This window comes from Octopus bimaculoides, chromosome 14 (genome assembly GCF_046866305.1).
Source record: "Octopus bimaculoides isolate indiv1 chromosome 14, ASM4686630v1, whole genome shotgun sequence".
NCBI lineage: Eukaryota > Metazoa > Mollusca > Cephalopoda > Octopoda > Octopodidae > Octopus > Octopus bimaculoides.
In genome coordinates this window covers 8,183,834-8,211,814 of record NC_142941.1, presented here as the reverse complement: position 1 = coordinate 8,211,814, position 27,981 = coordinate 8,183,834, and the positions used below count along the sequence as shown (strand labels likewise).

The following is a 27,981-nucleotide window of genomic DNA, read 5'->3' as shown; positions in this document are numbered from 1 at the left end:
TCGGCGGGATTCGAACTCGCAGACCATTTTAACCAACGCGCTAACGATTCTGCCAACTCGCCACTTTTCTTGCCTGAAACTTTACTATATAAAGTAAAGAAGTTTGGAGAAAGGCCTAAGAGTTATCTCCCTTCTATTTCCGTTCCAACAACTCTATTTCAATCATGACGCTCGGTCTCACAGAACCATTTCCTCCATATGATCTAACGTAAGCCTTACTTATTTATTCTCTCTTTATAAATATATTTATAAACATACCCCTTTGTTTATTTACCAAATGATTCTTGCTGGTTTACTTTGTAAGCTCGGATTTTCGTGTTTTTTCTTTGTAATTCTTTACACGAGATGCCACTTCTAATCTCTGTTTTGCTTCCTGCAAGTTCTTACCTTCGTTTTCTACCTCGTGTCTTGTGTTGACTCAACACTTTAAGAATCAGAGCAAGAAACTTATTTGAAAGGTCAACCGATAACACTGGAAAATATAGAAATTTGCTCTCTTCGAAAATAAAACGAAATAATTATAATAGTACATCGTCACTGAAATATTTCTAGACTCCAATCGGACAGACAATTTGGTCAGATGCATTCCAAACGAAGCCACTCGGTTGGGATACATTATCCAATTGGGTTTTTTTCCCTTGTTTAAAACGGTAAAAAGTTATTTGATGGATATTTAAAGCAGTTTTGCCGACCAAGTAAACGCTTGTTTAATGCATTTTAAATGTGGTAGGAGTGACTATCGCTTTTAAGTTAAACAGTTTTATGAATAAATAAATAAATGACTTAATATTCGCAGAAGTAACAAAATACTTCGGTTTTGGATTTGGTTTGCAAGATTTTTTTATGTGATTTCGTGTGTTGAAGCATATTCTGTTGTGTCTGAGGAGAGTCATTTTCTTATTGTGCCTTAAAATTTAACACACTCACCGGTAAAATTTCCACTTATTTCTTATTTTTATTTTCCTAAAATTTTCGTTGCGTCTTGCAACCTTTTCAATAGTCTTGACTATTGCAAGACGTAACGAAAATTTTAGCAAAATAAAAATAAGAAATAAGTGGAAATTTTACCGGTGAGTGTGTTAAATTTTAAGGCACAATAAGAAAATGACTCCCCCCAGACACAACAGAATAACAAAATACTATTTAATTGGACTTTAGTCAAATAGGTTCTGGTAGTAATTAACAGCTTGTGTCAAAGTATGGAATAGGTTCAGTTGTCCTGTAATTCAATCTATTAGAATTAATTGACCAAAGCACATTCAACTCTCCTTCAATACTATCTCAAAAATGTCCAAGTGTATGAATTTGTGTATATATTACAGGTGTAATATATATACAGCTTATAATCCTCTCTAATCTGCCAGCAGGAACTTCAAATCCCTGCAGTTGCCAGCCTAGTTTAATGGTACTTGCTCAATACAGTATTAATAAAATTTTATCGTTTATACTAATGTACAAGTAACCGTACTTCATTTAATTGTTTTAAGTAAATCTGATATTTAAATATAGTGTTGACCAAAGTGACTACCTTTGATTAGGAAAAAATCAGTAATTGGTAATGAGTTTAGAACCAAAAATCGATATACCTGGGTATGTGTGGACATGCATGGATGCTATCATTTCATGTGGAGAAGCCGCTATATGATTTGCCTGAAATAGCATCTAAATTTCCCCCAGATCACATCCTACCATCTTAAATAAAGATAGAAACTTAGTACAGTATAATTATAGGCGCAGGAGTGGCTATGTGGTAAGTAGCTTGCTTACCAACCACATGGTTCCGGGTTCAGAAGCACATCTAGCCATAGAAAACCTACCTCAATAAATTCCATCCGCTCCATCCTAGAACGGAAAAGTGGATGTTAAAATAAACAATGAATCTAGTAAAATAACTTTTAGGAAGGGCATCCAGCTGTAGAAACTCTGCCAGGTTAGATTGGAGCCTGGTGCAGCCTTCTGGCTCGCCAGTCCTCAGTCAAACCATCCAACCTTTACCAGCATGGAAAGCGGACATTAAACGACGATGGTGATGATAAAATTGAGGTTTGGAACTTAACATGAAATTTTGACGAAAGGTTTTTATTTTAATCACTTCACTTGAAGTTTGTATCAAAGAATCTCAGGCAGTCTCACATGGGCTGGTATCAAAACAATCAGTTTATTTCCTGAAACCAGGTTCTCTGGTGAATAAGAGTCAGTCAGAAGAAAGCGGCGAGCTGTCAGAAACGTTAGCACACCGGGCGAAATGCTTAGCGGTATTTCGTCTGCTGTTATGTTCTGAGTTCAAATTGCGCCAAAGTCAACTTTGCCTTTCATCCTTTCAGGGTTGATAAATTAAGTACCAGTTACACACTGGGGTCGATGTAATCGACTTAATAACTTTGTCTGTCCTTGTTTGTCCCCTCTATGTTTAGCCCCTTGTGGGCAATAAAGAAATAAGAAGAGTCAGTCTTGGAAATTCTCAATGCTATAATTCTGTATTTCTTTGTTATTTTGCAGTAACTTGGCACAAAAGAATTCTAAAGTATGTGTTGTGTCCATTATTGGGAAAAGCAGATACAGTGCTTTTTCTTCAAAAGCCAGTCTGCTGAATCCTTCCATTGGCAAAGATGTTTTTAAGGTGAGCCAACAAAATCCACTAATTTCTTGTTTTTTTTAAATTAAATTTCAGCTTGTTTAGATCCCAGCTGGACCATAATTGAACAGACCTATGGTCCAATATCCGGTCCATGCTTTATTCTTTATCTTCATGCGTACTGTGGCAGAGGCATGGCTGTGTGGTTCAGGACCTTGCATCCCAACCACATGGCTTTGGGTTCAGTCCCACTGCATGACATCTTGCCCGACTGTCTTTTATTGTTGCCTTGGGCTGGCTAAAGCTTTGTGAGCGGATTTTGGTTGATGGAAACTGAAAGATGCTCGATCATCTGTGTATAGATAGTGTTATTACATGGGTATACACGTCTGGTGTAAAATGGTATTACACAAATAAATAGTTGGTTGTAGTCATCTAAAAATAGCCTATTGCAGAAATAAATGTTAACACAGAACGCACTCTGAACTACTCAAGCTCAGGTACGATACTCTGTATTCACAGTTAAATAGGCGCAGGGGTAGCTGTATGGTAAGTAGCTTGCTTACCAACCGCATGGTACTGGGTTCAGTCCCACTGCGTGGCACCTTGGGCAAGTGTCTTCTACTATAGCCTCGGGCCGACCAAAGCCTTGTGAGTGGATTTGGTAGACGGAAACTGAAAGAAGCCCGTCGTATATATGTATGTGTGTGTGTGTCTGTGTTTGTCCCCCCAACATCGCTTGACAACCGATGCTGGTGTGTTTGTGTCCTCGTAACTTAGCCGTTTGGCAAAAGAGACCGATAGAATAAGTACTAGGCTTACAAAGAATAAGTCCTGGGGTCGATTTGCTCCACTAAAAGGCTGTGCTCCAGCATGGACGCAGTCAAATGACTGAAACAAGTAAAAGAGTAAACTACCAACATGTTAAACTACCATGGTTGAATTAACACCGTCAAGTATCCCCTCAAAGTTCACTCAGTTCTTATTTATTGTAATCAATTAGTCCACCTTCAGTCACATGGGGTGGGAGTCAGGATTCTCCCATAACAGATAGATAGAATGGTGATGACAGAGATACATAGCTAGATGTGTGTGTTTTTACTCTTCTTGTCTTGACTTCATGCGATAGTTGTAAACGAGTATCCCTGTCATGCAAGCGGTGTCCTTTGATTCCAATCTTCCATAACATGTCTCACTATGAAGAAATATTACCTTGCTTTGTAAACGGATTAGGGTTGGCAACAGGAAGGGCATCCTGCTGTAGAAAATTTGCCTCAACAAATTCCATCTTGGAAGAGTAGATGTTAAAAATAATGGTGATGAGTGTATAGTGAGGATTTCATTATCAAAAGTACATCCTTTTTAAAATGTACAGTGTAACTTGAGTGAGATTTAGTTGCTATTTCTTGCAGATCAAGCTATTTAGAACAGAAATGTGGAAATCTTTTAGTGCTATGTTTCAATTTCGAATGCATGAGAACCTCTGCTGTGGACAATAAGAAATCTTTATGCTGTTCTTCCTTTTGGGGATAGACATAACTATTAGAGGATTGGGTAAGATGCGGTGTTTTGTATACTGACCACAATATCTGTGGCAACACTTATGCAAATCTCCCTCTCACCATGTTACAGGGGTATCTTGAAGAGGGGAGACAACTAACAGTCATTCTCCCAAAAATTTTACTCTGGCTCTCATGTACATGTCTATCACAAGGTCCAGTCCTTGTTGCAGTGTGATGGCTTGTGTGCCTCGATAACCTGGAGTGCTATGCCAGGGTTGTACAAGCTCCCGATAGTCTCCCATGCCTGGATGAGTCAAAAGACAGAGGCCAGACAAATATGGACCGCATCTTGCCAGAGGTGAAAATGGGTTTGTGTAGAGTCAGTACTCCTACCTAGAAAAAAAGCAAAGTTTTAGAAGCACCGATGACAATTCAAAATCAATAAGACCTGAGAGAAGGCCTTCTTTCAAGGGAACATCTGATGCAGTACAGCAAAATTGGAGCTAAAAAGTAGGGACCCAACTTGAGAGAAACTAAAAGGGACAGCTCACATTGATGATGATTCAAACCCAACAAAACCTGAAAGAGGAAGGCCCTCCTTCAAGGAAACGTCTGATTCAGTGCAGCAAAATTGGAGCTAAAAAACAAGGGTGCAACTTGAGAGGAGCAAAAAAGGGACAGCTCAGAGTGAAGGCCAGTGAAGAAAAGTCATCAATGGCCTGTACTTTGTAGGGAGCAAAGAGCTTAACCCCTTAACGTAGAAATTTTTTTCAATGTCCATGCAAAAAATATTATTTTTATTAATTAATTTGAATCTGTATATAAGGAAGAATAAGTACACAAATTATTTTGAATTGGTTATTATTTATTATGAAGTTACTAAGAGAAATGGTAGTTAATGATAGAAAATGGGAATAACATCATGAACGAAGTATTTGGGGTTAGAAATAAGTGACATATGCCTCAGAGTACAGTGAATGTATGTTTTCATTCAAATATTTATTTACTAGACATCTCTGAATGAAAATATAGTGGGTAATATGTTAAGAGGTTAAATGAAGCACACATACCTGTAAGAGGGGGAAGATGTGTCACCCACCTTACCACTTGATAACTGGTGTTGGTTTGTTTACATCCCCTGTAACTTAGCAATTTGACAGAAAATAGACTGATAGAATAAGTACCACATGCATTGCCCCAGCATGGCCACAGTCTAATGACTGAAACAAGTAAAAAGAAGATAATCAGATTTTACCGTGTCAAATATAATGCTTATTTTTCTTTTCTTTCTTACATTGTTTTGAGTTAAGTGTTAAGTTATAGCTACAAGATTTCAGTGATGTGAATGTTCATATTTAGAATGGCATAGCTGAGCTAGTGTGAGAGGCCAGATCAAACATAAAGCAGGCAGAATATTAAGGGTGGATATGGATGGCTTAAATGTTAAAGAGTTAATTGAGTCAATTTCGGCTGGGTTGATATTGTATAGGATTTATTCATTTATGAAAGCAATTTATCTAATTTCTTATTGTCTTTCTTATCTTATATTTTTCTTTTCTATTGCAGAGTTTGGATGAATCATACATCAGTGGTATTGCTGAGGTATGGCAGCTCTTTTTCTTGTTCCAAACAATTATTACACTTGACAGTTTTGTCAGACAGTTTAGGATATCTCTCCTCCCCCCCCCCCGTCTCTCGGTAGTGTCATTGTGTGTGTGTATCTTTAACCCAATATTTGCATGCTGACGTATCTTTATTTGCCTCTAAATTCTTATGCCATCAACCATATACAATTCTTGCTGGTAAGAATGAATTGGACAGTTTGAGTGAAAACTTGTAAGCTGGGAAGCTTCACCAGCTTCCACTCTGATTTGGCAGGGTTTCTACAGCTGGATGCCCTTCCTAATGCCAACCACTCCAAGAGTGTAGTGGGTGCTTTTTACATGCCACCAGCACTGGTGCCAGTTACCAATCACTGCCATCAGCTACAATTACATTCTATCTCACTTGGCTTGACATGATATATTGCCAAAGGTCTCAGTTACTTGTCACTGCCTCTATGAGGCCCAAAGTACAAAGGGTGGTTTTTATGTGCCACTTGCATGGGTGCCAGATATGAAACGCTGCCATATTGGCCATGACTACAATCTCACTTGGCTTGACCTGTCTTCTCAAGCACAGTATATTGTCACTTAGCACTGCATCCGTGAGGCCCAAAGTTCGAAGAGTGTTTCTTCCATGCCAATGGCACAGGTGCCACTTACAAAAAAATTAAAGTGTGGAGCTTTCAGATAGATTAATATTAAAAAGGTTAAATTTAAAGTAATATTTCTCTTCTTTTAATTTCCAGGATGAAATAGAATACTACTACGATACATCAAATCATGTAGTCTACCTCCATTACAGTTCGTTGCTTGACAGCTACCGTTTAGCAACCTTGTGCCAAAAGCTGGATACTGATGTTGCACAGCAGGTACGTCGTTTTTTCATCATCATCATTTAACGTCCGTTGTCCATGTTGGCATGGGTTGGATGGGTTTGACCAGGGCTGGTAAGCTGAGGGGCTGCACCAGACACTAGTTTGATTTGGCATGTGTGTATGTGCATGTGTCAAAAGAACAAAAAAAAATATACAGACTAATTCACTGAGAAGATAATACATGGATACTTGGCACGAAAAACATAAACCATAGAAGAAATCTCAAAAGCTTTGGCATGGAGTACTGACATGCTTATGACATCCTACTTCGAAGGCTACCTCCATCGCAATTCAAGAACAAGAGACCCCTGCCAAGTACCTACAACATAAAAGGGAGGAAACATTGATAAGCAAGAAATGTAGGCTGTGTAAGACCCAAGACTGAACACATCAACCACATTATTGTCAACTGCAATAGAATGTCTTGTAGATATTATAACGTGAGGTATGATGCGGTGGCCAGAACAATCTGGAACCGGATAACTAAAAAGAAAACGGCTACAGACAAAGTTGACTGTACTGACACCAAGCTAAAACACAACTGGTTAGATATCATGTGGGGCCACAAGGAGAAAAGAAAGTGTTCTGTTGTGGAAATCAGCTGCCCTCTGGTCACCAATGTGCTTATAAAAATACAAGAGGATATCTATGGACCATTGATAAGGAGTTTGCAAATCAAGTACCTAAGACAAAGGTACACACAGACACACACACATTCTCTCTATCTATCTATCTCTCTCTCTCACGTACAGACATTATACATACAAACACACGAAAGACTTCTTTCAGTTTCCAACTACCAAGTCCATTTACAAGGCTCAATTGTCAGCCTAGGGCTATAATAGAAAACACAAGCTCAAAGTGCTACACACTGGGACTGGACTCAAGACCACACACGTACACTGCGATAAGTATTGTGAACCACTCTGGATATGTTTTGATCTTCTAGTGTCATCAACAAAGCATATAGCCTTCCCTTTTTATGAATTTAGACATTATTGTTCATAAACTCTTAACCCCCATCCTCAATATGCTGCTGTTATAATATAGGCAATAAATAATTCTCTATTTATCAATATTATCATCATCATTAACTTGATTTTTGTAATATATTTATTTGTTTTTTTTTCTTTTTTTTCTAAAGGATTTTCACACCATCTGGGAGACGGAGGAATTTCATCATGCCAAAACCTGGCTTCTCTTATTCTGCATTTCTCATATTGTTCTGGTAAGTCAGCCTTACTGTTGTTACAGTTTGCAAACCGTTCTGTGGAATTGAGATAACTGACTTGCTATTAAGTTCTAACATCTGTTCACCCTTTAGCATTCAGATTATTTTATCAAATGAAATGCTAATTTATATTCACCTCATTTTGAGTAAATCCTGCATTATCTCGTAGCCTTTGAGATTTCAATTCTATGGTAGGTGTGCAACATTGGATCCGGTCAGTTCGAACACATAACAGGTGGAAAAAAAAAAAAATATTTGTTTATCATCAGGTCAATATTGGTTGAGCAAATCTGTGAACAAAGGTGTTCCAACTGACCATTCTACATTTTTATCCTTTTTTTTCTTTTTTCTAGAGATAATGTTGAATGTTGCAAGTTATTTCTTTTTTTCCCACTGAGATAACCTACTTGTGTGTTACTATTTTTGAGGCCTGTCTAGAATATTTAGAATCCTAGAACGTTCCGAAAACTTGACTGCTTTTAATGTTCTACACCAGTATGTGTGTATTATTTTGCATCAGAGTGCAATGCATCCACTAATCTGTTTTAACTTTTTAGCATTCAGATTACTCTGTGAAATGTAATCCTTATTTACTCTTTTACTTGTTTCAGTCATTTGACTGTGGCCATGCTGGAGCACCGCCTTTAGTCGAGCAAATCGACCCCAGGACTTATTCTTTGTAAGCCTAGTACTTATTCTATCGGGACTCTTTTGCCGAACTGCTAAGTGACGGGGACATAAACACAACATTGTCAAGCAATGCTAGGGGGGACAAACACAGACACACAAATACACACACACATACATATATATATATATATATACATATATATACGACGGGCTTCTTTCAGTTTCTGTCTACCAAGTCCACTCACAAGGCTTTGGTAGGCCCGAGGCTATAGTAGAAGACACTTGCCCAAGGTGCCACGCAGTGGGACTGAACCCGGGACCATGTGGTTGGTTAGCAAGCTACTTACCACACAGCCACTCCTGTGGTTTCAAGATTTTGATCATGTAATTGTTCATTTTTAGAATGACATTGTTGTATAGGTGTGAGAGGCCAGATCTGGCTGGTTTAAACCTCCCATAATTCTATTAACTGGAATCTTTTTTATGAAACTTTGATTTCTCGCATAAAACAAACGAATTAAATACATAAATGAGAGAAAAAAATGGCAAACAGGACAAGTAACCACAGAGAAAGAACCCTTCATCAGTTGTCGGCTGTCTATCTACTCATTTCGAACATTCAATGTCGTATATATTGGTGCTTTTCTTTTCAGTTGGTTCACCCTGGCAGTTCCTTTGATACAAGCTTTATCCGGATTTTTCGGATCTTGGATACTCTCAGGTACAGCCTATTGCTTCTTACATATTCTGTTTAACTTCAAAGAATGGAAAGTAAAGTTGGTTTTGTTGTTGTTGATGATGTTTATATCCATAGCAGACCTATGTATGATGAGATGCTCCCTCCATGACCATCCTGTCATTTTGTACTTCTAGAACTGAGGATGTTGCTTGAAACAGCCAAGTTCCCTCAAAACACGTCCTACTCTCTCGGGAAAAGAAATCTATATATTAGCTAATCATAACAATCATGGCTGAATTCTTTCAACGATAGGCCTGTTTGATCAGAGATGACCTAGGGCTTAACAACAACATGTCTGTTTATCTTTAACTTGTTTCAGTCATTGGACCATGGCTATGCTGGAACACTACCTCAAAGGATTTAGTTAAACAGATTGATTAAGGCGGCGAGTTGGCAGAATCGTTAGCACACCGGGCGAAATGCTTATCGGTATTTTGTCTGCCGTGACGTTCTGAGTTCAAATTCCACTGAGGTCGACTTTGCCTTTCATCCTTTCGGGGTCGATAAATTAAGTACCAGTTACGCACCGGGGTCGACGTAATCGACTTAATCCCTTTGTCTGGCCTTGTTTGTCCCCTCTATGTTTAGCCCCTTGTGGGCAATAAAGAAATAAGATTGATCCCAGGTCATACTTTTTAAATATTGTACTTTATTGGTCTTTTCTGCTGAACTGCTAAGTTACAGGAGAGTAAACACTGGAATAAATAAGTGCGTTTTAAAAGAATTGAAGAAATTGATTCAGTTGTTCACAATAATGAGTTCATGGCAAATAGCATACATCAGCAGATAATTTGCTGGGTGACGCGTTGTTCTTGAGCAAAACACTTCATTTCACATTTCTCCAGTCCACTCAGCTGTAGGAATGAGTAACGCTGCGATGGACTAGCGTCCCGTCCAGCTAGGGAACACATACGCCATCGAAACCGGGAAGCCGGGCCCATGAGCCTGGCTAGGCTTTAAAAGGGCGCATTTATATTTTTTTTATTTATGACCTCTATATAGCTTATGAGACTTCACCATAATAAATGCTGTCTTTTCATATTAATTTGTTGTTACTGTTATTAAGACACTCTGTTGCTAATTTCAGGGTCCAGTTACTAAGTGTGATGAGTGAACAGCTGCAAGGGCTCCACATTTCTAAGGAATGGTACCTGAGTGCCCGGCCGTGTTCACCTCGAGTGCTGTTTGTCTTCCAGACCACATTGCTTGATATTTCATCCGAAGACAATGATATGAAACCTCGATCTCAGGTAAGGAAAGGACCAGTAACCTCCATCACCCCATGCAGCGATGTTTATTTTGTGTGTCAGTATGTATCGTCATTTAGCATCTGCTTTCCATGCCAGCATGGGTTAGATGGTTTAACTGAAACTGGTACACCAGGATCCAGTCTGATTTGGCATAGTTTCTATGGTTGGATGCCATATATATATATATATATATATATATATATATATATTGTGTGTATGCATGTTTCACACACAGGCCTCATACAATCTGCCTTTCACTCTGAGGGAGAGGCTTTTTGTTACCAACAGAGGTAAGAGCTCTCTGAACTTTACCCAACCTATTTTTATTCTAGCAGTTACACTCTCAGAGCATCCACCCACACTACTGGCTTATCAACTTCTTCAAAGCATGATCTTCAAACGTTGGGCCTCATGGAGGCAATGATTAGTGACCAAGACTTTTGGTGATATGCTGTGCTTGAGAAGACCCGTCAAGCCATATGAAATCATAGCTGTGGTCATTGTTGGTTATCAACTACTTCTAGCTTTCCCCTTTGGCATTTGATGGAGTCTATTTTCTTCACAATTTTAGTATTAATTATACTTCTGCACCTACCACACACAAAAAACTATTTTCCCTGTTAACCTTCCTCTGATATTGCTGCACTTCTTATGTATCCATAGCTTGCACCAAGTACATCTTATGGAATTTCTAGCTACACCTTTTCTACAGATCATGCAGGGCCATCTACCTGATGGGATTTGTGATTTGTCTGATTGAGCAGGGTCATCTACCTTGGGGAATTTGTGATTCGTATATAAGGGTGAGTGGACAAACAAAAGCAAGAAGCACTCAACACATTTAGTAAGACTTACATATATTATTTAAACAGTTTCATCTGGCACCTGCAACTGCAAGAAACCTATGGAACTTAAAATTGCATTGGACTGAATCAAACTGTTTTAAATAATAGTAATAATAATACACACACACAATGGGCTTCTTTCAGTTTCCGTCTACCAAATTGATTCTTGAGGTTTTAACCTGCCAGCGTTATACTAGAATACATGTTCCCAAAATGCCATGCTGTGGGACTGAACCTGCCACTATGTGGTTGGGAAGCAAACTTCTTGACCACATAGCCATGCTGGCACCTTACTTCATATTTTTGTTTCTTATTTCAGCGTAACCCTCCACTGAAACGACTGCAGCATGCTATGGAGGATCAGATTTATCGTCTGCTGAGAAAGTCTCGTGTGATCACAAATATCAGGTATAGTTGTACAACAGATAGAGCTTTCTGTTTCCATTTTAATACTGGTAAATCTTGTATCACATCACCAGTTCAGTTGTTACTCTAGTCTCAGCGTTAGTGATATGGATGACGTGTGTGTGTGTGTGTATTCTTTTACTTGTTTCAATCATTTGACTGTGGCCATGCTAGAGCACCACCTTAAGGTAAAGAGTGGTGACAGGAAAAGCATCCATCCATAGAAAATAGCTACTTGTATTTGGGGAAAAGAGTGAAAATGAACCAGTAACATGTTCAAAGGGATATACAAATATTTCTAATTATTTATTTCTTGTCTGCAGTAACAATTCACTGTTTGCTGTGCCAGCCAACCAAGAGTTTGTGTACATCAACAGCCGACGATCCGACAGCAGTGATCCTGTCGCCTACTTCCTCCTGCAACTACGAAACACCCACACAGTAAATAAAGATGGAGGTAAGTTTCTCAATAATGTTATCTGTCTTTTACAAGGTATCTGGAGAAAAAAAAGGTGTTGGAACGTTGCTATGGTAACAGAGCTAAAGTATACAGAATGAAGCCGCTTGGTGCAGATTGACCTTGAAATTTGTCACACATACTAAGTTATAACATTGTCGCTTAATTTTGTTGTTTATAGCATTGCCTGGGAGCAAAGTGTGTAGAGTGTGGTTGTCTCAAAAAGAAGATTGAGTTTCAGCTGTACAGGATCTTTTCGATTATATCAAGGAAAGTGTAGACTTTTTGAAAACTGTCAGTACAAGTGATGAATTGTGGGTCTGTGGCTCTGGCCCTGAAATCAAAGCTTGAAAGCAACAAGATTTCAAGACAAAATCCAAGAGAATGCAGTGAGGCAGCTGTCTGCTGTCATAAAAATGGAGTTCCAGGAATGCTTCCGTCAATGGAAACGCCACTGGATAAAGTGTGTAATTTCAGAAGAGGGTTAATTCAATGTAGATTAACCCTCTTGGGACACCCAGCCCAAGTGATACAAGCTGAAAGGAGTTTGAGGCCAATCCATCGACCCAATGGAAAAAAATTGTGAATGGTTGGTTTTGAAGTGTAACAGCCAATCAGAGATTGTCTTTCAGTAGATGTATCTCAATAGAAAAAAAATGGTTTGTCTTTTTGGCTACACATCCCAAAACCCCATGTGTCTCAAAAGGATTAAATGCCGAATTGATATGTATTGCAGTTTTCTTTTCATAGCATCGGTTCTGATACTTTTGGATCAGACCTCATACTTGTTTTAGTCAATGGACAGTAACCATGCTGGAGCATGCTGTCATGGTTTGGATGGTTTGACCAGAACTGACAAGCACAAGAGCTGCATCAACTTCCAGTCTGGTTTGGCTCAGTTTCTATGGCTGGATGCCCTTCTTAATGCCAACCCCTTTACAGTGTGTGCTGGATGCATTTAACGTAGCTCCAGCACAATTTCCCATACATGGTGCTGGCACGAGTGCTCTTTTACATGGCATTGGCACAGGGTTCTTGCAGGATAATCCTCTTCATCAGGGGGAGCGATGACATTCATTAACAAAAGATAGATTGGTATATAAAGTTGCTTTCTGCAATTAAGGATAATGAAATTTTGAGTGAATGGGTCTGATTTCCAATGTATTATTTTTAAGCTTCATTTTTTTTTTTTTTTTTTTTCCATTTTTCATTTTTTTCTCAGAACCCATGAAAGGTAAAAGCTATCAAACGAGTCGTCGCACCAACCAAGGTAGTCCCGGTCGTAGTGACAACCTCAGCCATACCACGTCTCTCAATAAATGTTCATCGTCTGATAACAGCTTTCACGACTTTCTCTGGCCTCATATTGAGCTGGCATTCAATAAAGGTTTTGATGACAATGTCGGTAAAAGGCAGGTGCCAGCATTGTTCGAGGTGGGTGCATAGATTTACATCATGTTTTGGTTTATTTTTATCATTTTATTGTTTACATTACTCCCTACTGCCCCAAAATGGTTAATGCTTATCTTGACAATGGGTTGGACAGATCTACAAGTTTACAGCTTTGGCTTAAGGTCATTTAAATATATTTAACTATAGGTGCAGGAGTGGCTGTGTGTTAAAAGGCTTGCTTCTCAATCGTGCAGACTTGAGTTCAGTTCCAATGCTTGGCACCATAGACAAGTGTCTTGTACTGTAGCCCCAGGCCGACCAAGACCTTGTGAGCAGATTTCATCATCATCATCATTTAACAACTGCTTTCCATGCTGATATGGGTTGGACAGTTTGACAGGAGCTGGTTAGACAGAAGACTGTACCAGGCTTTGCTGTCTGTTTCGGCATGGTTTTTTTACAGCGGTATGCCCTTTCAAATGCCAACCACTGACTCTACAGTGTGGATTGCATGCTTTTTATGTGGCACCATTACTGGTAGGGCCACCAAGTAATTTGCAAGACAAAGATTTGTTCAGCAGAAACCGAAAGAAGCCCGTCATGTATATACATTTGTATGTGTATGTATGCAACTGTCTTGACGTCATGTTATGGTTATAAATGAGCATGACCATCATATAAGCAATGTTGTTCATTTCCAGTCCTCTGTGAAAAACATGTCTGGCCTTTGGAGAAACAGATGTGGGATGGTTCAGTAAGAACTGGTAAGCTGGAGAGCTACACTAGGCTCCAGTCGTCTGTTTTGGCATGGTTTCTATGGCTGGATGCCCTTCCTGATGCTAACCACTTTACACAGTGTACTGGGTGCGTTTTCCATGGCACCAGCACAGTTAACATCACCATCATTTAACATCCGTGTTCTATGCTAGCATGGGTGGGACGGTACCATAAGAGCTGGCTAGGCCAAAGCCTGCACCAGACTTCTGTGACTGTTTTGGCAGGATTTTTTTACAGTGGTATGCCCTTCCTAACACCAACCACTCAGCAGAGTGGACTTAGTGCTTTTTATGTAGCACAAGCACAAGCAGGGTGAGTAGTGCTTTTTAGGTGGTACAAGCACAGGCAAGGTCAGTTTTGGCAAGGTTTTTACAGCTGGATGCCCTTCCGAACACCAACCACTTTACAGTGTGGACTGAGTGCATTTAAGTGGCACCTGCACTGACAGGGTTACCAAGTACTTGCAAGACAAAAACTTTTAAGAGGGGAAGAGGCATTGGAGGAGGTGACGATGAAAAGGTTATAGTGAGACAGATACAGGTGCCTTGCTGAAGAGGAAGTACAAGGTTACCTGGCTGGAGAGAGAAAGATCAGGAATGAAGACAGAAACGGGTGTCAAACAAAATTTCTAAATTCAGGCGGTGCTCCAGCATGGCCGCAGTCAAATGACTGAAACAAGTAAAAGAGTAAAAGAGTATACCTCAATTTAGTTGACAGTTGGTTCCAAGAAATTGCGTAAAACAAAAATACATTTTTAAAAATATAAAGATTTAATTCGAAGCAATGCACATTAAAGTATGCCTGTACTTCAGATTTTTTTTTTTTTTAACCCTTTATAGCTACACAACAAATAATCTCTTTGTTTTTTTTTTATCTCCCTCTCTTCAGATGGCCACGGCTAGCACTTGGTTTACCTTGGCATCAAAGCTTTACCAATTATATTTTAATGAACTGTCAGATGCCAAAGCGCAAAGCTTCTTCAATAAGATGAGGACCAAGCTTGATGTAGACATTAGATTCTCAGAGAAGTAAGGAGAAATATTATTTATTTATTAAATAATGAAGGCGGCGAGCTGGTAGAAACGTTAGCACACCGGGCGAAATGCTTAGCGGTATTTCATCTGTCTTTAATGTTCTTAGTTCAAATTCCGCCGAGGTCGACTTTGCCTTTCATCCTTTCAGGGTCGATAAATTAAGTACCAGTTACGTACTGGGGTTGATACAATCGACTTAGTCCCTTGTCTGTCCTTGTTTGTCCCCTCTGTATGTAGCCTCTTGTGGGCAATAAAGAAATAAGAAATATTATTTATTTATTAAAAAAAATATTTGTGTTTTTTTTTTTAGATCCACACCCACCCCTACCTCTCCTTCTTACCCTTCTCTTTTTCTTCCCGATCATTTTTTTCTTTGTTGTTCACCATCATCATCATTGTTTTAACATCCACTTTTCCATGTTTGCATGGATCAGATGGAATTTGTTTGAGGTGAATTTTCTATGCCTTTCTTCTTAACAACTCCATTCTGTTTCCAAGCAATTCGATATTTCCTTCCCTATGGCCAGACATGTTTCCACAGAAGATTGGAAACAAAGGGTCACGTGATATCAAGGCAAGGACAGTAATGCACACGTGCACTCACACATGCATGTGCTTTTTCTGTCCAAAGGGTTTTTAACCCAATACTTATATACTCTTATTTATAGCTTTATTTGCTTCAAGAAACACCATTCCAATAAAGATGGCTGTTTGGTAAGAAGCTTGCTTCCCAGCCACTTGGTTCCAGGCTCAGTTCCACTGCATGGCACCTTGGGCAAGTGTCTTTTACTATATCCTCGGGCCAACCAAAGCCTTGCGAGTGGATTTGGTAGATGGAAACTGAAAAAAGCCCATTGTGTATGTGTCTGTGTTTGTCTCCCACCATCACTTGACAACCGATGTTAGTGTGTTTACATCCCTGTAACTTAGCGGTTGTGTGTTCTATGTATCTTTGTGTTTGTCCCACCCCCTACTTGGTAGCCAGTGTTAGTTTGTTTACTTCCCCATAAGTCAACAATGTGACAAAGGGTTTTGTAAAATAAGTACTGCAGGTGATATAACTAATCCCTTTCAGGAGGTAGCACTGCATGGTTGCCATCCAATGATTGAAACAAGTAAAAGAATAAACAAATACAGCGTTTCATATGTTGTTATTTTTGTTATAATCATTTTGTTGTTGCTAATCTTGTCTACTTTGGTGTTGTTTTCCACAGTCGTTGTAACAAAGTACTACCTGTTGCGGAGACTGCATATCAAGAAGGCCTGCCAACCCACTACACGAATAGCTACCATCTCTCCAAGGTGAGTTTGTTATACTCTTTTTACTTGTTTCAGTCATTTGACTGTGGCCATGCTGGAGCACCGCCTTTATAGTCGAGAAAATCGACCCCAGGACTTATTCTTTGGAAGCCTAGTACTTATTCTATCGGTCTCTTTTGCCGAACCGCTAAGTTACGGGAACGTAAACACACCAGCATCGGTTGTCAAGCGATGTTGGCGGGACAAACACAGACACACAAACACACATACATATATATTTATAATTGATGGATATTTGTCCTCATCTTGTTTGTGGTTAACACAACGTTTTGGCTGATATACCCTCCAGCCTTCATCAGGTGTCTTGGGGATATTTCGAACCTGGGTTCTCATTCTTAAGGTATTTTTCGATATTGTTGTTGTTATTATTATTATTATTCATATGCCCATGGGCATATGGCGTAGTGGTAAAGAGTGCGGGCTACTAGCCCCAAGATTCCGAGTTCGATTCCAGGTGGTGACCTGAATAATGATAATAATAATAATATCATCGAAAAATACCTTAGGAATGAGAACCCAGGTTCGAAATTTCCCCAAGACACCTGATGAAGGCTGGAGGGTATATCAGCCGAAACGTTGTGTTAACAACAAACAAGATGAGGACAAATATCCGTCAAATGTAAATAATGTACATAATTCCTCATCTCTTAAATATAGAACTGAAATAACTGCCAGTTTGCTTGCTATATTACTATTTCAAAGCTGACTCCATCCTAACTGCAGTATTACCCCAGATATCTCTCTCTCTCTCTCTCTCTCTCGGCCATCATCTCCAAACAAACCAATCCAATCTCTTTGTTATTCTTCCTCTTTTCTTCATTTCAGTTCAACCAAGCCAAGAGGGTTTTTGCTCAGTATGCTCGAGGTGCTGCATATAAGAAATACCTGTGTCAGTTGGAAGAGGCTTGCGAGAAGTGGTGGAAGAGTGGGAGGCAGTTGTGTGAAGAGATCAGTCTAACTGGACAGCACTGTGTGAACCCGGTGAGGAGCTTTTCTATCTTTATATACATAATGTTCCTATATAACGCATATACTTGACTATAAGATGTACCCCCAACTTACAAGGTTCAAATTGGAAATTTTATCATTGACCTGACTATAAGACACAGTGACCTTTTTGATGCTGGAGAGCAAAGTTCGATTTGGAATCGTGCCGACATAGTTGTTGTTCGGTAACCGAGCTTTCAGTAAACTGAAGATGTCTTACAACAACTGTTATCCTATTAAGTCCATGCATTTTAGAAACCGTTATTTACAATGTAAAATGTTATCCTTCTCGGTTATTCCAAGTATCGGAACTTCGGACAGGGCTTGTACCTAGAAAATATTGTGCAGATGTTTTTATAGGATGCACTTATAAGTCGCGCACCCAACTTAAGGTGAAAATTTCAGGGAGGAAAAAATGCAACTTATAGCTGAGTATATAAGGCTTGTGTGGGTGGCACATAAAAGACACCATTTCGAGCGTGGCCGTTGCCAGTATCGCTTGACTGGCCTTCATGCAGGTGACACGTAAAAGCACCTACTACACTCTCTGAGTGGTTGCCAAATTTAGATTGGAGCCTGGTGTTGCCATCCGGTTTCACCAGTCCTCAGTCAAATCGTCCAACCCATGCTAGCATGGAAAGCGGACGTTAAACGATGATGATGATGATATATATATATATATATATATATATATATATATATATATATATATATATAATCATTACAGATATAGGGTAAAGGATTATTAATTTATTAGTAATTAATAATTTTACCAAGTAGTATGGAAAAAACCATTATCGGTAAAGAACTTATTTAAAAAGTTCTTTTAAAATTATAAACATAATTAAGGGATCAGCAACAGTTGCTTCACCACATACCGAAATTTAAAAATAGCAGTTAAAGTGCTAATTCTACTACTACAATAAGTCTCCTTGTTGGGCCTTTATAGTAGTAGAATTAGCACTTTAACTGCTATTTCTAAATTTCGGTATGTGGTGAAGCAACTGTTGCTGATCCCTTAATTATGTTTATATCATCATCATCATCATCGTTTAACGTCCGCTTTCCATGCTAGCATGGGTTGGACGATTTGACTGAGGACTGGTGAAACCGGATGGCAACACCAGGCTCCAATCTAATTTGGCAGAGTTTCTACAGCTGGATACCCTTCCTGTGTCTCTGTCTATCTGTATGTGTGCATCACTAAAAATAGAGAACTACTCAACCGATTTCATCCAAGCTTTACGCATGCATTACTTGGGGTACATGAAGTGTCATGGGCCAAAAAAATTTTCATCTTCTTGCCTAATGTGAGCCCAGTGTAATCTCTTAGACTATTTTGGCATTACATGTCAAAGGTGAAACAATAACCGTTTATTGACATTTGACCTTGTTTTGTCAGTTACATCGACTTCCCGATGCCATTGAAACTGAGGAGAACAAGCACCTCCCTGTGATGTATCACTCTAGCCAGCTGAAGACAAAAGCTGCCTGCAACTGTGGACGGAAACAGGCTGACAAAGAAGACCCATTCAACCATGAGGTAACTTTTACTGATATTATGTTTCGTTCCTGATCTTCCTGTCTCTTTCTGTTACACTATAACCTTCCATCACCCCCACCAGTGCCTCCTCCCTGCTCACAGATTCTTTATCTTGCAAGTTACTTGGTCACCTTGCAAGTGCTGATTCCACATAAAACGCATCCAGTCCACTGTGAAGTGGTTGGCATTTGGAAGGGCATCCAGCTGTAAAAACCATGCCAGAACTGACCTCACCTGTGCTGGGGCCATGAAAAATGCACTCAGTCCACTCTGGAGAGTGGTTGGTGTTAGGAAAGGCATCCAGCCATAAAATCTATGCCAAAACAGACACAGAGGTCTGGTGCAGTCTTTCGCCAGGGCTAGCACCTTCACACATACATGCATAGTCTTAAACTTTGATTATCTGCTAGTGGGTAACAATACCTTCATCATCATCATCATCATCATCCTCGTTTAACGTCCGCTTTCCATGCTAGCATGGGTTGGACGATTTGACTGAGGACTGGTGAGCCAGATGGCTGCACCAGGCTCCAATCTGATCTGGCAGAGTTTCTACAGCTGGATGCCCTTCCTAGCGTCAACCACTCAGAGAGTGTAGTGGGTGCTTTTACGTGCCACCGGCACGAAAGCCAGTCAGGAGGTACTGGCAACGGCCATGTTTGAAATGGTGTAGTTTACGTGCCACCTGAACAAGGGCCAGTCCAGCAGTACTGGCAACGAACTCGCTTGAATGTCTTTTCACGTGCCACTGGTACAAGTGCCAGGTAGGCAACGTTGGTAACAGTCACGCTCAAATGGTGTTATTTATGTACCACCGGCACGAAAGCCAGACAGCTGGTGCTCTGGCAACGATCACGCTCGGACGGTGCTCTTAGTGATTTACCGATACAGGTGCCATCACGATTTCGCTTTTGCTTGCCCCAACAGGTCTTCGCAAGCCGAGTTTAGTGTTCAATACCTTGTTGAATACAAAATGTATTGACTTGGAATATTTTTTTTTTTAATTCATTGCCAGGCAGCAAATTTTGAATTCTATGACAGCTTGGAAAAAAGCTGCTGTCTCAGTTTGCAACATATTGAACTACCAGTGTTTAAACCAGGGACAGACAGCTTTCAACCATCTCCTCTTGTCAAACCCAGCAACATCAATCTTCGAGAAGGTTCTAAAGGCGACATCACACATGGAGTTGGAAACCTCAGCTTAGCACTAAGTCTTGGTAAGGTTCTAGTCTCATCACATCTGAAATGGGTCACTGTATTTGTCACACTTTTGTATCATGTTTTTCCTCCCTGGCCCTTTAGCATTCAGATTACTCTGTTAAATGTAATATTTATTCCCATTATTTCCAATTAATTATGCATTATCTTGTATCTTCAAAATTTCAATAAAGTTAGAGGGAGATAGTGTGTGTGTGTGTAACGTATGTATATACATGTATATGCGTAATCACAGAGATGTGAGTTCGAGTCCACAGTTAACCACCTACACTTTTTTCTGCAAAATAGGGGTAGTTTATCCTGTCCAGGCTATATTATTAGCATTATCCTGCGTTTGAGAATTTAAAAATCACTTCTTTAACTTTCTAAGACATCTCAACGCTTCTAAAAGCAAACTTCGTCTGTTTGTTTACGTTTGTCGTAATTTGAATTTAATTAGATGTTTATTTTGTCTGCTGCAGGTCAATCAGGAAGCAGTGATCTTTTTGCGTCTACTAATATGAATACAGAAAGTCTTGCTGAAGCTAGTAACAGCCACCCACAAGAGATCCGTTTAACACAGCCAGGTAAATAAAAACTTTTAAAAAAAACAAATTTTTTCCTTGCCATTTTTAAACAACCCCTATCGCTTGAGAAAACCACAACATTTCATAATGCATATTGAGTGGGCTTCCTGTTCTTTGTCATGTATCCTGGTTTGCTGTGGAGGCGCAATGGCCCAGTGGTTAGGGTTGTAGAGACACTGCCGGAATCAGATTGGAGCCTGGTGCAGCCTCCTGGCTTCCCAGTCCCCAGTCGAACCATCCAACCCATGCTTTTGATAGGGCCCTGTGGAGGAGGTGCTTGAGATCTATACCCCTGCTTGACCCTTTCAAGAATAGTGGGTGAAGATGATGACAGTTGCTTTTAATAGAGCCCTGTTGAGAAGGTGCTTTAGATCTCTACCCACTTTACCCTTCCAGGAATAGAGGGTGAAGACGATGGATGCTTTTGATAGAGACCTGTGGAGGAGGTGCCTGAGATCTATAGGATTAATGGGCGAAGAAGATAGATGGATATTTAGATGACTTTTTAACTTTCATGTATTAATTTAATACTTTGTTTTTTTCCTCTGTAGATGTCGAACGAGTATTTGACCGTCAACATTCAACAACAGAATACCTCCCTGATATGATTAACTCAGACTCTCCATCTGGACTGTTGCCAAAGTTTTCATCATGGTCACTTTGTGCACTGGGCAAGACCAGCTCCTACGTCCACTCTCAAGGTGAGGAAACCAATTACAATTTTTTTACCCTTTGGCTATAATATCACTTTTTATTTACATTTATTTCTTGGTGTGTGTGTGTGTGTACACAAATACATGTGTGTGAGAGAGAGTACAATTGTTCTACATATGTGTGTGTGTTATACTGAAAGGTCTTTGGCTATGCACTTAAGAAGCTTGCTTTGCAACCAAACACATAGCTTCGGGTTCAGTCCCACTGCACAGCCAGCATCCTGGGCACATGTCTCTTACTATAGCCCTGAGATATACTCTTTTACTCTTTTCACTCATTTGACTGCGTCCATGTGTGGAGCACCACCTTTAGTCGAGCAAATCGATCTCAGGACTTAATCTTTGGAAGCCTGGTACTTACTCTATCGGTCTCTTTTTGCCGAACTGCTAAGTTACGGGGACGTAAACACACCAGCATCGGTTGTCAAGCGATGTTGCGGGGAACAGACACACACACACACACACACACACACACACACACACACACACACACATATATATATACATATACATATATACAATGGGCTTCTTTCAGTTTCCGTCTACCAAATCCACTCACAAGGCTTTGGTCGGCCCGAGGCTATAGTAGAAGACACTTGCCCAAGGTGCCAAGCAGTGAGACTGAACCCAGAACCATGTGGTTGGTAAGAAAGCTACTTACCACACAGCCACTCCGGCACCTATAAATCACTCCTATAAGCCACACACACACACACACACACACACACACACACGGTTTCAGTTTCCATTTACCAAATCCAGAAAATTTTGGAAACAAAATATTTTTTTTTTTATGATAATTTACTTCTTGTCATTATTTTTCTTCAACACTTTTTGCAATGTTGAATTGTATCAAACCTTGAATTAACTACCAACTATAATATATGTGTCTATTTCTGTATCTGTTTCAATATATGATCCCTGATTAAATTTATTACAATTAAATGTCCCTCTGCACCTATATCTATCTTTGAATCTGTCTTAGGTTTGGACCTTCCTGGTTTTTTCCACGGCAGTAATTTCCTATTGCCCTGGGATATCTCTCTGCGTATGGAGAAAGACAAATGGCCTGGTCTGGGAGAAGCAAACAAAAAGACCAAACAGAAAAGGATTCAAAAAGGTCAGTGATATTTCAGAATTATTTTGAGAACCTGAGTTAATTATGAAACAGTTGTAACCAATATGGAATTAGTAAAACATTTTGTTTCTCGCGTATGGTTTGTATGTATAAAAATGTTTGCTGTTTGCTTTCAGAGTCTGGTGAAGTGAATGTTCGTGTATACATTGGTGTTGAATATGAATGCCCAAGAGGCCACAGATTCTTCAGTAGCGGCCCAGACAAACTAGTTAAAATGTCCAGTTCCAGTAACGTGAAGGTAAATATACTTCTGTGATAGATCTCCATATTTTAAGCCCTGGGTTAACTTTGATCAGGTACAGCTTTGGTTTAAAAAATAAAAAGCACTGTGAAAAAAAAAATGAAATGTTGGTAGGACGTGGATATTTTTATGCATCTCAACTGTTTCCTCATCTATTTTGATGATAAATAAAAATTACTTTTGAGACCTACATCATCCCTGCTATTTCTAGTGTAAACCAACCATCAAATGGCCTTCCAACTGATATCCCACCCCACTTCCTGTGGATTTCAAAACTTTGGGGTTGCAACCATAAAGATGAGCACAATGAAAAGTATGTCTGGTGAGATTGTGGAAACGAGAGAATGTGTGCTGTGTGCAAGAGGTAAGAGGGAAAGGATGCTCAACCAAACTCCTCATAGACAAAAGATAGATATACAAATTGTTCTGGGGGAGTAATAGTGAGACTAGGGGTAGAGTAGGCATACTGTTAGCTGGGTGATAAAGTAATTGTGGTAGCCAAGGTATGTGATAGGATAATCAAAATGTTATAGGCAACTCAACTGCAGCAGTTATCTCAGTATATGCCCAGAAGCACGGAAAGATTGCTTCATGTGAGACCATTCTGCAAGCTACCTCAATGACGATTGACAGTGACTTGACTTCATTATTTTGGTTGGTGATTTCAATAGTCCTGTCGACCAACATGCCAATGCCTTCCATGACATACACAGAAGCTATGGATATGGTGAGAGAAATGAGGTAGGTGTAAGACTCCTGGAGTTTTGTGATGCAACCAATCAAAGGATTTGCAAGACACTTTATTTCACATTGCTCCAGTTTCACTCAGCTGTAGAAATGAGTTGCGATGTCACTGGTGCCAAGCTGTATCAGTCTTTGCCTTTCCCTTGGATAACACTGGTGGCGTGGAGAGGGGAGACCGGTATGCATGGGCAACTGCTGGTCTTCCATAAACAACCTTACCCAGACTTGTGCCTGGGAGGGTAACTTTCTAGGTGCAATCCCATGGTCAGTCATGACCGAAGGGGGGGGGTCTCCTCCATTATCATCATCATGATTATTATCATTGTTACTATTATTTTTATCGTTCAGGATAATGCCCACAAGCTGTTAACATCAGACATGCCGCTGTTTTGCTCGTGTCCCTGTCGGTAAGGAAACCATTAATTTATATCACTCTATTAATTCTGATTATTTTCCATGTCTCTAAGGCAATGATTCTCAAATCCCTTCTCTTCTCTATTAACCCCTTGATTTATTGTATTTCAGCATTTACACCATCACCCAATTCGAGCTATATATATATATATATATATATATATACTCTCTTTTTACTCTTACTCTTTTATTTGTTTCAGTCATTTGACTGCGGCCATGCTGGAGCACCGCCTTTAGTCGAGCAAATCGACCCCGGGACTTATTCTTTGTAAGCCTAGTACTTATTCTATCGGTCTCTTTTGCCGAACCGCTAAGTGACGGGGACATAAACACACCAGCATCGGTTGTCAAGCAATGCTAGGGGGACAAACACAGACACACATATATATAAATATATATATATATACGACGGGCTTCTTTCAGTTTCTTGTCTTCCAAATCCACTCACAAGGCTTTGGTCGGCCCTAGGCTATAGTAGAAGACACTTGCCCAAGGTGCCACGCAGTGGGACTGAACTCGGAACCATGTGGTTGGTAAGATAACATATTATATAAATAGATTATTTATGGGTTTACTTTATTCATAACCAAATGGGTTTCAAGACTTCTCTAATCTTTCATTCTCTCTCTCTTTTGCTCTCATATCCTTCCCTCTCTCTCCACCCCCTCTTATTCATTTACACTTTTGTCTCAATATTTCTGCAGTACCAAAGGTCACATGGCTCAGCTGATGCGCGTGTATGCTGCACCCCCTGAATGTCCAATAACAGTGACCCTGAACCCAGTCGTGCAACCAGCTCACCCACACCACGGTCCAAACTTCTACCCAGGCAATGATGATCCTATCAAGCTATCAACTGGTAACATCTGGGTCCTCCGTTTACCGTATCCTTTGCAAGAAAGATGTCATCATGTTTTTTTTTTGTGTTTTTCTTTCATTATTTTGTTTTTCATTTATTTAATTTGTTTATTTATATATTATTGTATAGGTGCAGGTGTGGCTGTGTAATTAAGAAACTTGCTTCCTAACCTTGTGGTCTTGGGTTCAGCCCCACTGCATGGCACCTTGGGCAAGTGTCTTCTATTACAGCCCCAGGCTGACCAAACCCTTGTGAGTGGATTTGGTAGAGAGAAACTAAAGGCGGTGAGCTGGCAGAAACGTTAGCACGCCGGGCGGAATGCTTAGCAGTATTTCGTCTGCCGCTATGTTCTGAGTTCAAATTCCGCCGAGGTCGACTTTGCCTTTCATCCTTTCAGGGTACCAGTTACACACTGGGGTCAATGTAATCGACTTAATCTCTTTGTCTGTCCTTGTATGTCCCCTCTATGTTTAGCCCCTTGTGGGCAATAAATAAATTAGAAACTGAAAGAAGCCCCTCTGTGTGTGTGTTTGTTTGCAAGTAACATTGTCTTGACATGATGATTGCCAATAGATGTCACTGTCATACAAGCTATACAACGACAAACACAAAAACTCATACATACATAGATATATACACATATGATGGGCTTCTTTGAATTTCTGTCTACCAAATCCACTCACAAGACTATAAATCTTGTGGAGGCTATAGTAGAAGCCACTTGCCCAAGGTGCCACGCAGTGGGACTGAGCCTGGAACCATGTGGTTGAGAAGCAAACTTCTTACCACACAGCCACACCGGTTCCTATCTTCATACCTTTTTCATGCTTTTCTGAAAAATTTTCTGTTTTCTTTTTTTCCTTAATCCTGTTACCCTTCCAGTCACATCTACGTCGGTAACGGTCACGTGTACTCCAAACCTAATGACTTCAACCAACAGAATTTAGGCTGCCTTAACAAAGGGATATTTGGCTACCAACACACCATGGACACTTGAGAGAAAAACAAAGAAAAATCATCAAATAAGTCTAAACAACACTCACAAAAGTGAAAGACAAGACAAGACAGCCATTGAAGAAAACTTGCAGAGTTGGCCCTTCAAGTCCTCCTTTAAAAAAATTATCTTGGATGAGAAATGATGACTGGAGACCAAGAGCAAATGCAGCAGCTTTATAATGCAGAAATGTGCAACTTGGTGCTGGGCTTTTACTTGCAAACCTCCAGGAATGTGTGTGGTATAAAACAGAATAAGGACAAAGATTTCTAAGTTAAGATGCAAGACTACAAATTAGTCAGAAATTCTAGTAAATCAATCTGCAGTACATGAGTGGTTCTATATTTTTCCAGCCCTTCAGGAAAATATAATACTATTTATTATGATTATTATTATTATTATGATTATAGATGTCACAGTATACAATATTGTGAGGTTGTTGATTGAAGATATTGTGTCTACCAGGCATTCACACTGTTTGTCAAGACGCAACAAGGACCTCAGACAGACAGTACTTTGCGCAATATGCATGCAGTTCCAAGCGATGCCAACTTTTGCAATATGTCTTGATTGTAGGGTATTTCTAACATTTTCAGATGTTTTTTCAGGTTTGATGGTATTGAACTTAATGCTCTGATGACAATAGAGATAACCTTTATGTTTGTCTCTTGTAGCTCCCACATCTTAGCGATCTCAATTCTCAGGTTTCCATATTTATCAACCTTTTCTCTTTCTTTCATGATGGTATTTTGATCTCCTGGTACTACCACGTCAATTATTAGGCACTTTTGTTTGTTCCTCCTAAAGGTACGAAAAGCATTTATAAAAATAATTATAGTTTAGGTACAAAGATAGTAACTTAAATGGTGGGGGAGCTAATAGATTGAAAAATAGCAATATTTTAGGTACAAGGCCAGTATTTTGGGTTGAGGGCCTAGTTTAAATGATACTCTTTTACTTGTTTCAGTCATTTGACTGCGGCCATGCTGGAGCAGCGCCTTTAGTCGAGCAAATCGACCTCAGGACTTATTCTTTGTAAACCTAGCACTTATTCTATTGGTTCTCTTTAGCCGAACCGCTAAGTTATGGGGCCGAAAACACGCCACCATCAATTCTGAAGCGATGTTGGGGGGACAAACACAGACACACAAACATATACACACACACATACAAATATATATATACATATATACGACGGGCTTCTTTCAGTTTCCGTCTACCAAATCCACTCACAAGGTTTTGGTCGACCCGAGGCTATAGTAGAAGACACTTGCTCAAGGTGTCACGCAGTGCGGCTGAACCGGGAACCATGTGGTTGGTAAGCAAGCTACTTACCACACAGCCATCCCGCAGCTATATAATCTATATTATAATTCTCAAGACTATTTTTCTTAGAGATCCTAAAAAATTCATTTTATTTTATTTTTATTTTTATTTTCCTCCAACATTGACACCTCCAATATGTTCCAATTTCTACAATCTCAGAATATCATCAGGTCTCGATATAACTCAATCCTGGATGTGTACCATGGTTATATCAAACTGGAGGATATGAACCAGGAACCTTTTATTTTCCCAAGCTGTGGCAACACCTGATGACCAACTGGACATCAACCAGACAGAAACATAGTCTAGGGCGTAAATAGTGTAAATTGTTTCATCTCTGAAGTTGAGGTTAATTAGTGCAAATAATTATGAATCTTATTTACATATGTATTCTTACATACACATCATATACACACATACATACACAAATCAACACAGCATTGTAAATTTGAGCCAAAATGCCAATAATATAATAAAATCTGTCAAGTGATTTTGTTTTGTGTCTGTCATCATTTTCAATACTGTCATCATTACATTGTCTTTATTGCCACCATCATTTTTCATTGTTGTCTCAGGCACTGCTGTGGGGAGGTGCTTTTATG

At 39.6% G+C, this 27,981-nt stretch overlaps 1 protein-coding gene across 1 annotated transcript; it reads left to right on the top strand.

Annotated features, from left to right (window-relative positions):
• The first annotated feature begins 90 nt into the window (after positions 1-90).
• On the top strand, positions 91-27,869 carry LOC106881451 (nonsense-mediated mRNA decay factor SMG8). Its single transcript, XM_089362284.1, has 22 exons — positions 91-208; positions 2,500-2,620; positions 5,644-5,679; positions 6,428-6,550; positions 7,701-7,784; positions 9,071-9,138; positions 10,244-10,406; positions 11,571-11,659; positions 11,980-12,113; positions 13,336-13,547; positions 15,171-15,310; positions 16,531-16,618; positions 17,462-17,617; positions 19,026-19,166; positions 20,182-20,383; positions 20,846-20,950; positions 21,502-21,651; positions 22,649-22,783; positions 22,918-23,039; positions 24,135-24,193; positions 24,905-25,084; positions 25,942-27,869. The coding sequence occupies exons 1-22, from the start codon at positions 165-167 to the stop codon at positions 26,054-26,056; spliced, it is 2,667 nt and encodes an 888-aa protein (XP_089218410.1). The 5' UTR covers positions 91-164; the 3' UTR covers positions 26,057-27,869.
• Positions 27,870-27,981: the final 112 nt, after the last annotated feature.

Excerpts from the sequence above, each read along its gene's own strand:
- LOC106881451 (XM_089362284.1), top strand. The coding sequence starts at position 165 with ATGACGCTCGGTCTCACAGAACCATTTCCTCCATATGATCTAAC. Across the intron at positions 10,407-11,570 it reads ATATGAAACCTCGATCTCAG|CGTAACCCTCCACTGAAACG; the intron begins GTAAGGAAAGGA and ends TTCTTATTTCAG. Across the intron at positions 12,114-13,335 it reads CACAGTAAATAAAGATGGAG|AACCCATGAAAGGTAAAAGC; the intron begins GTAAGTTTCTCA and ends TTTTTTTCTCAG.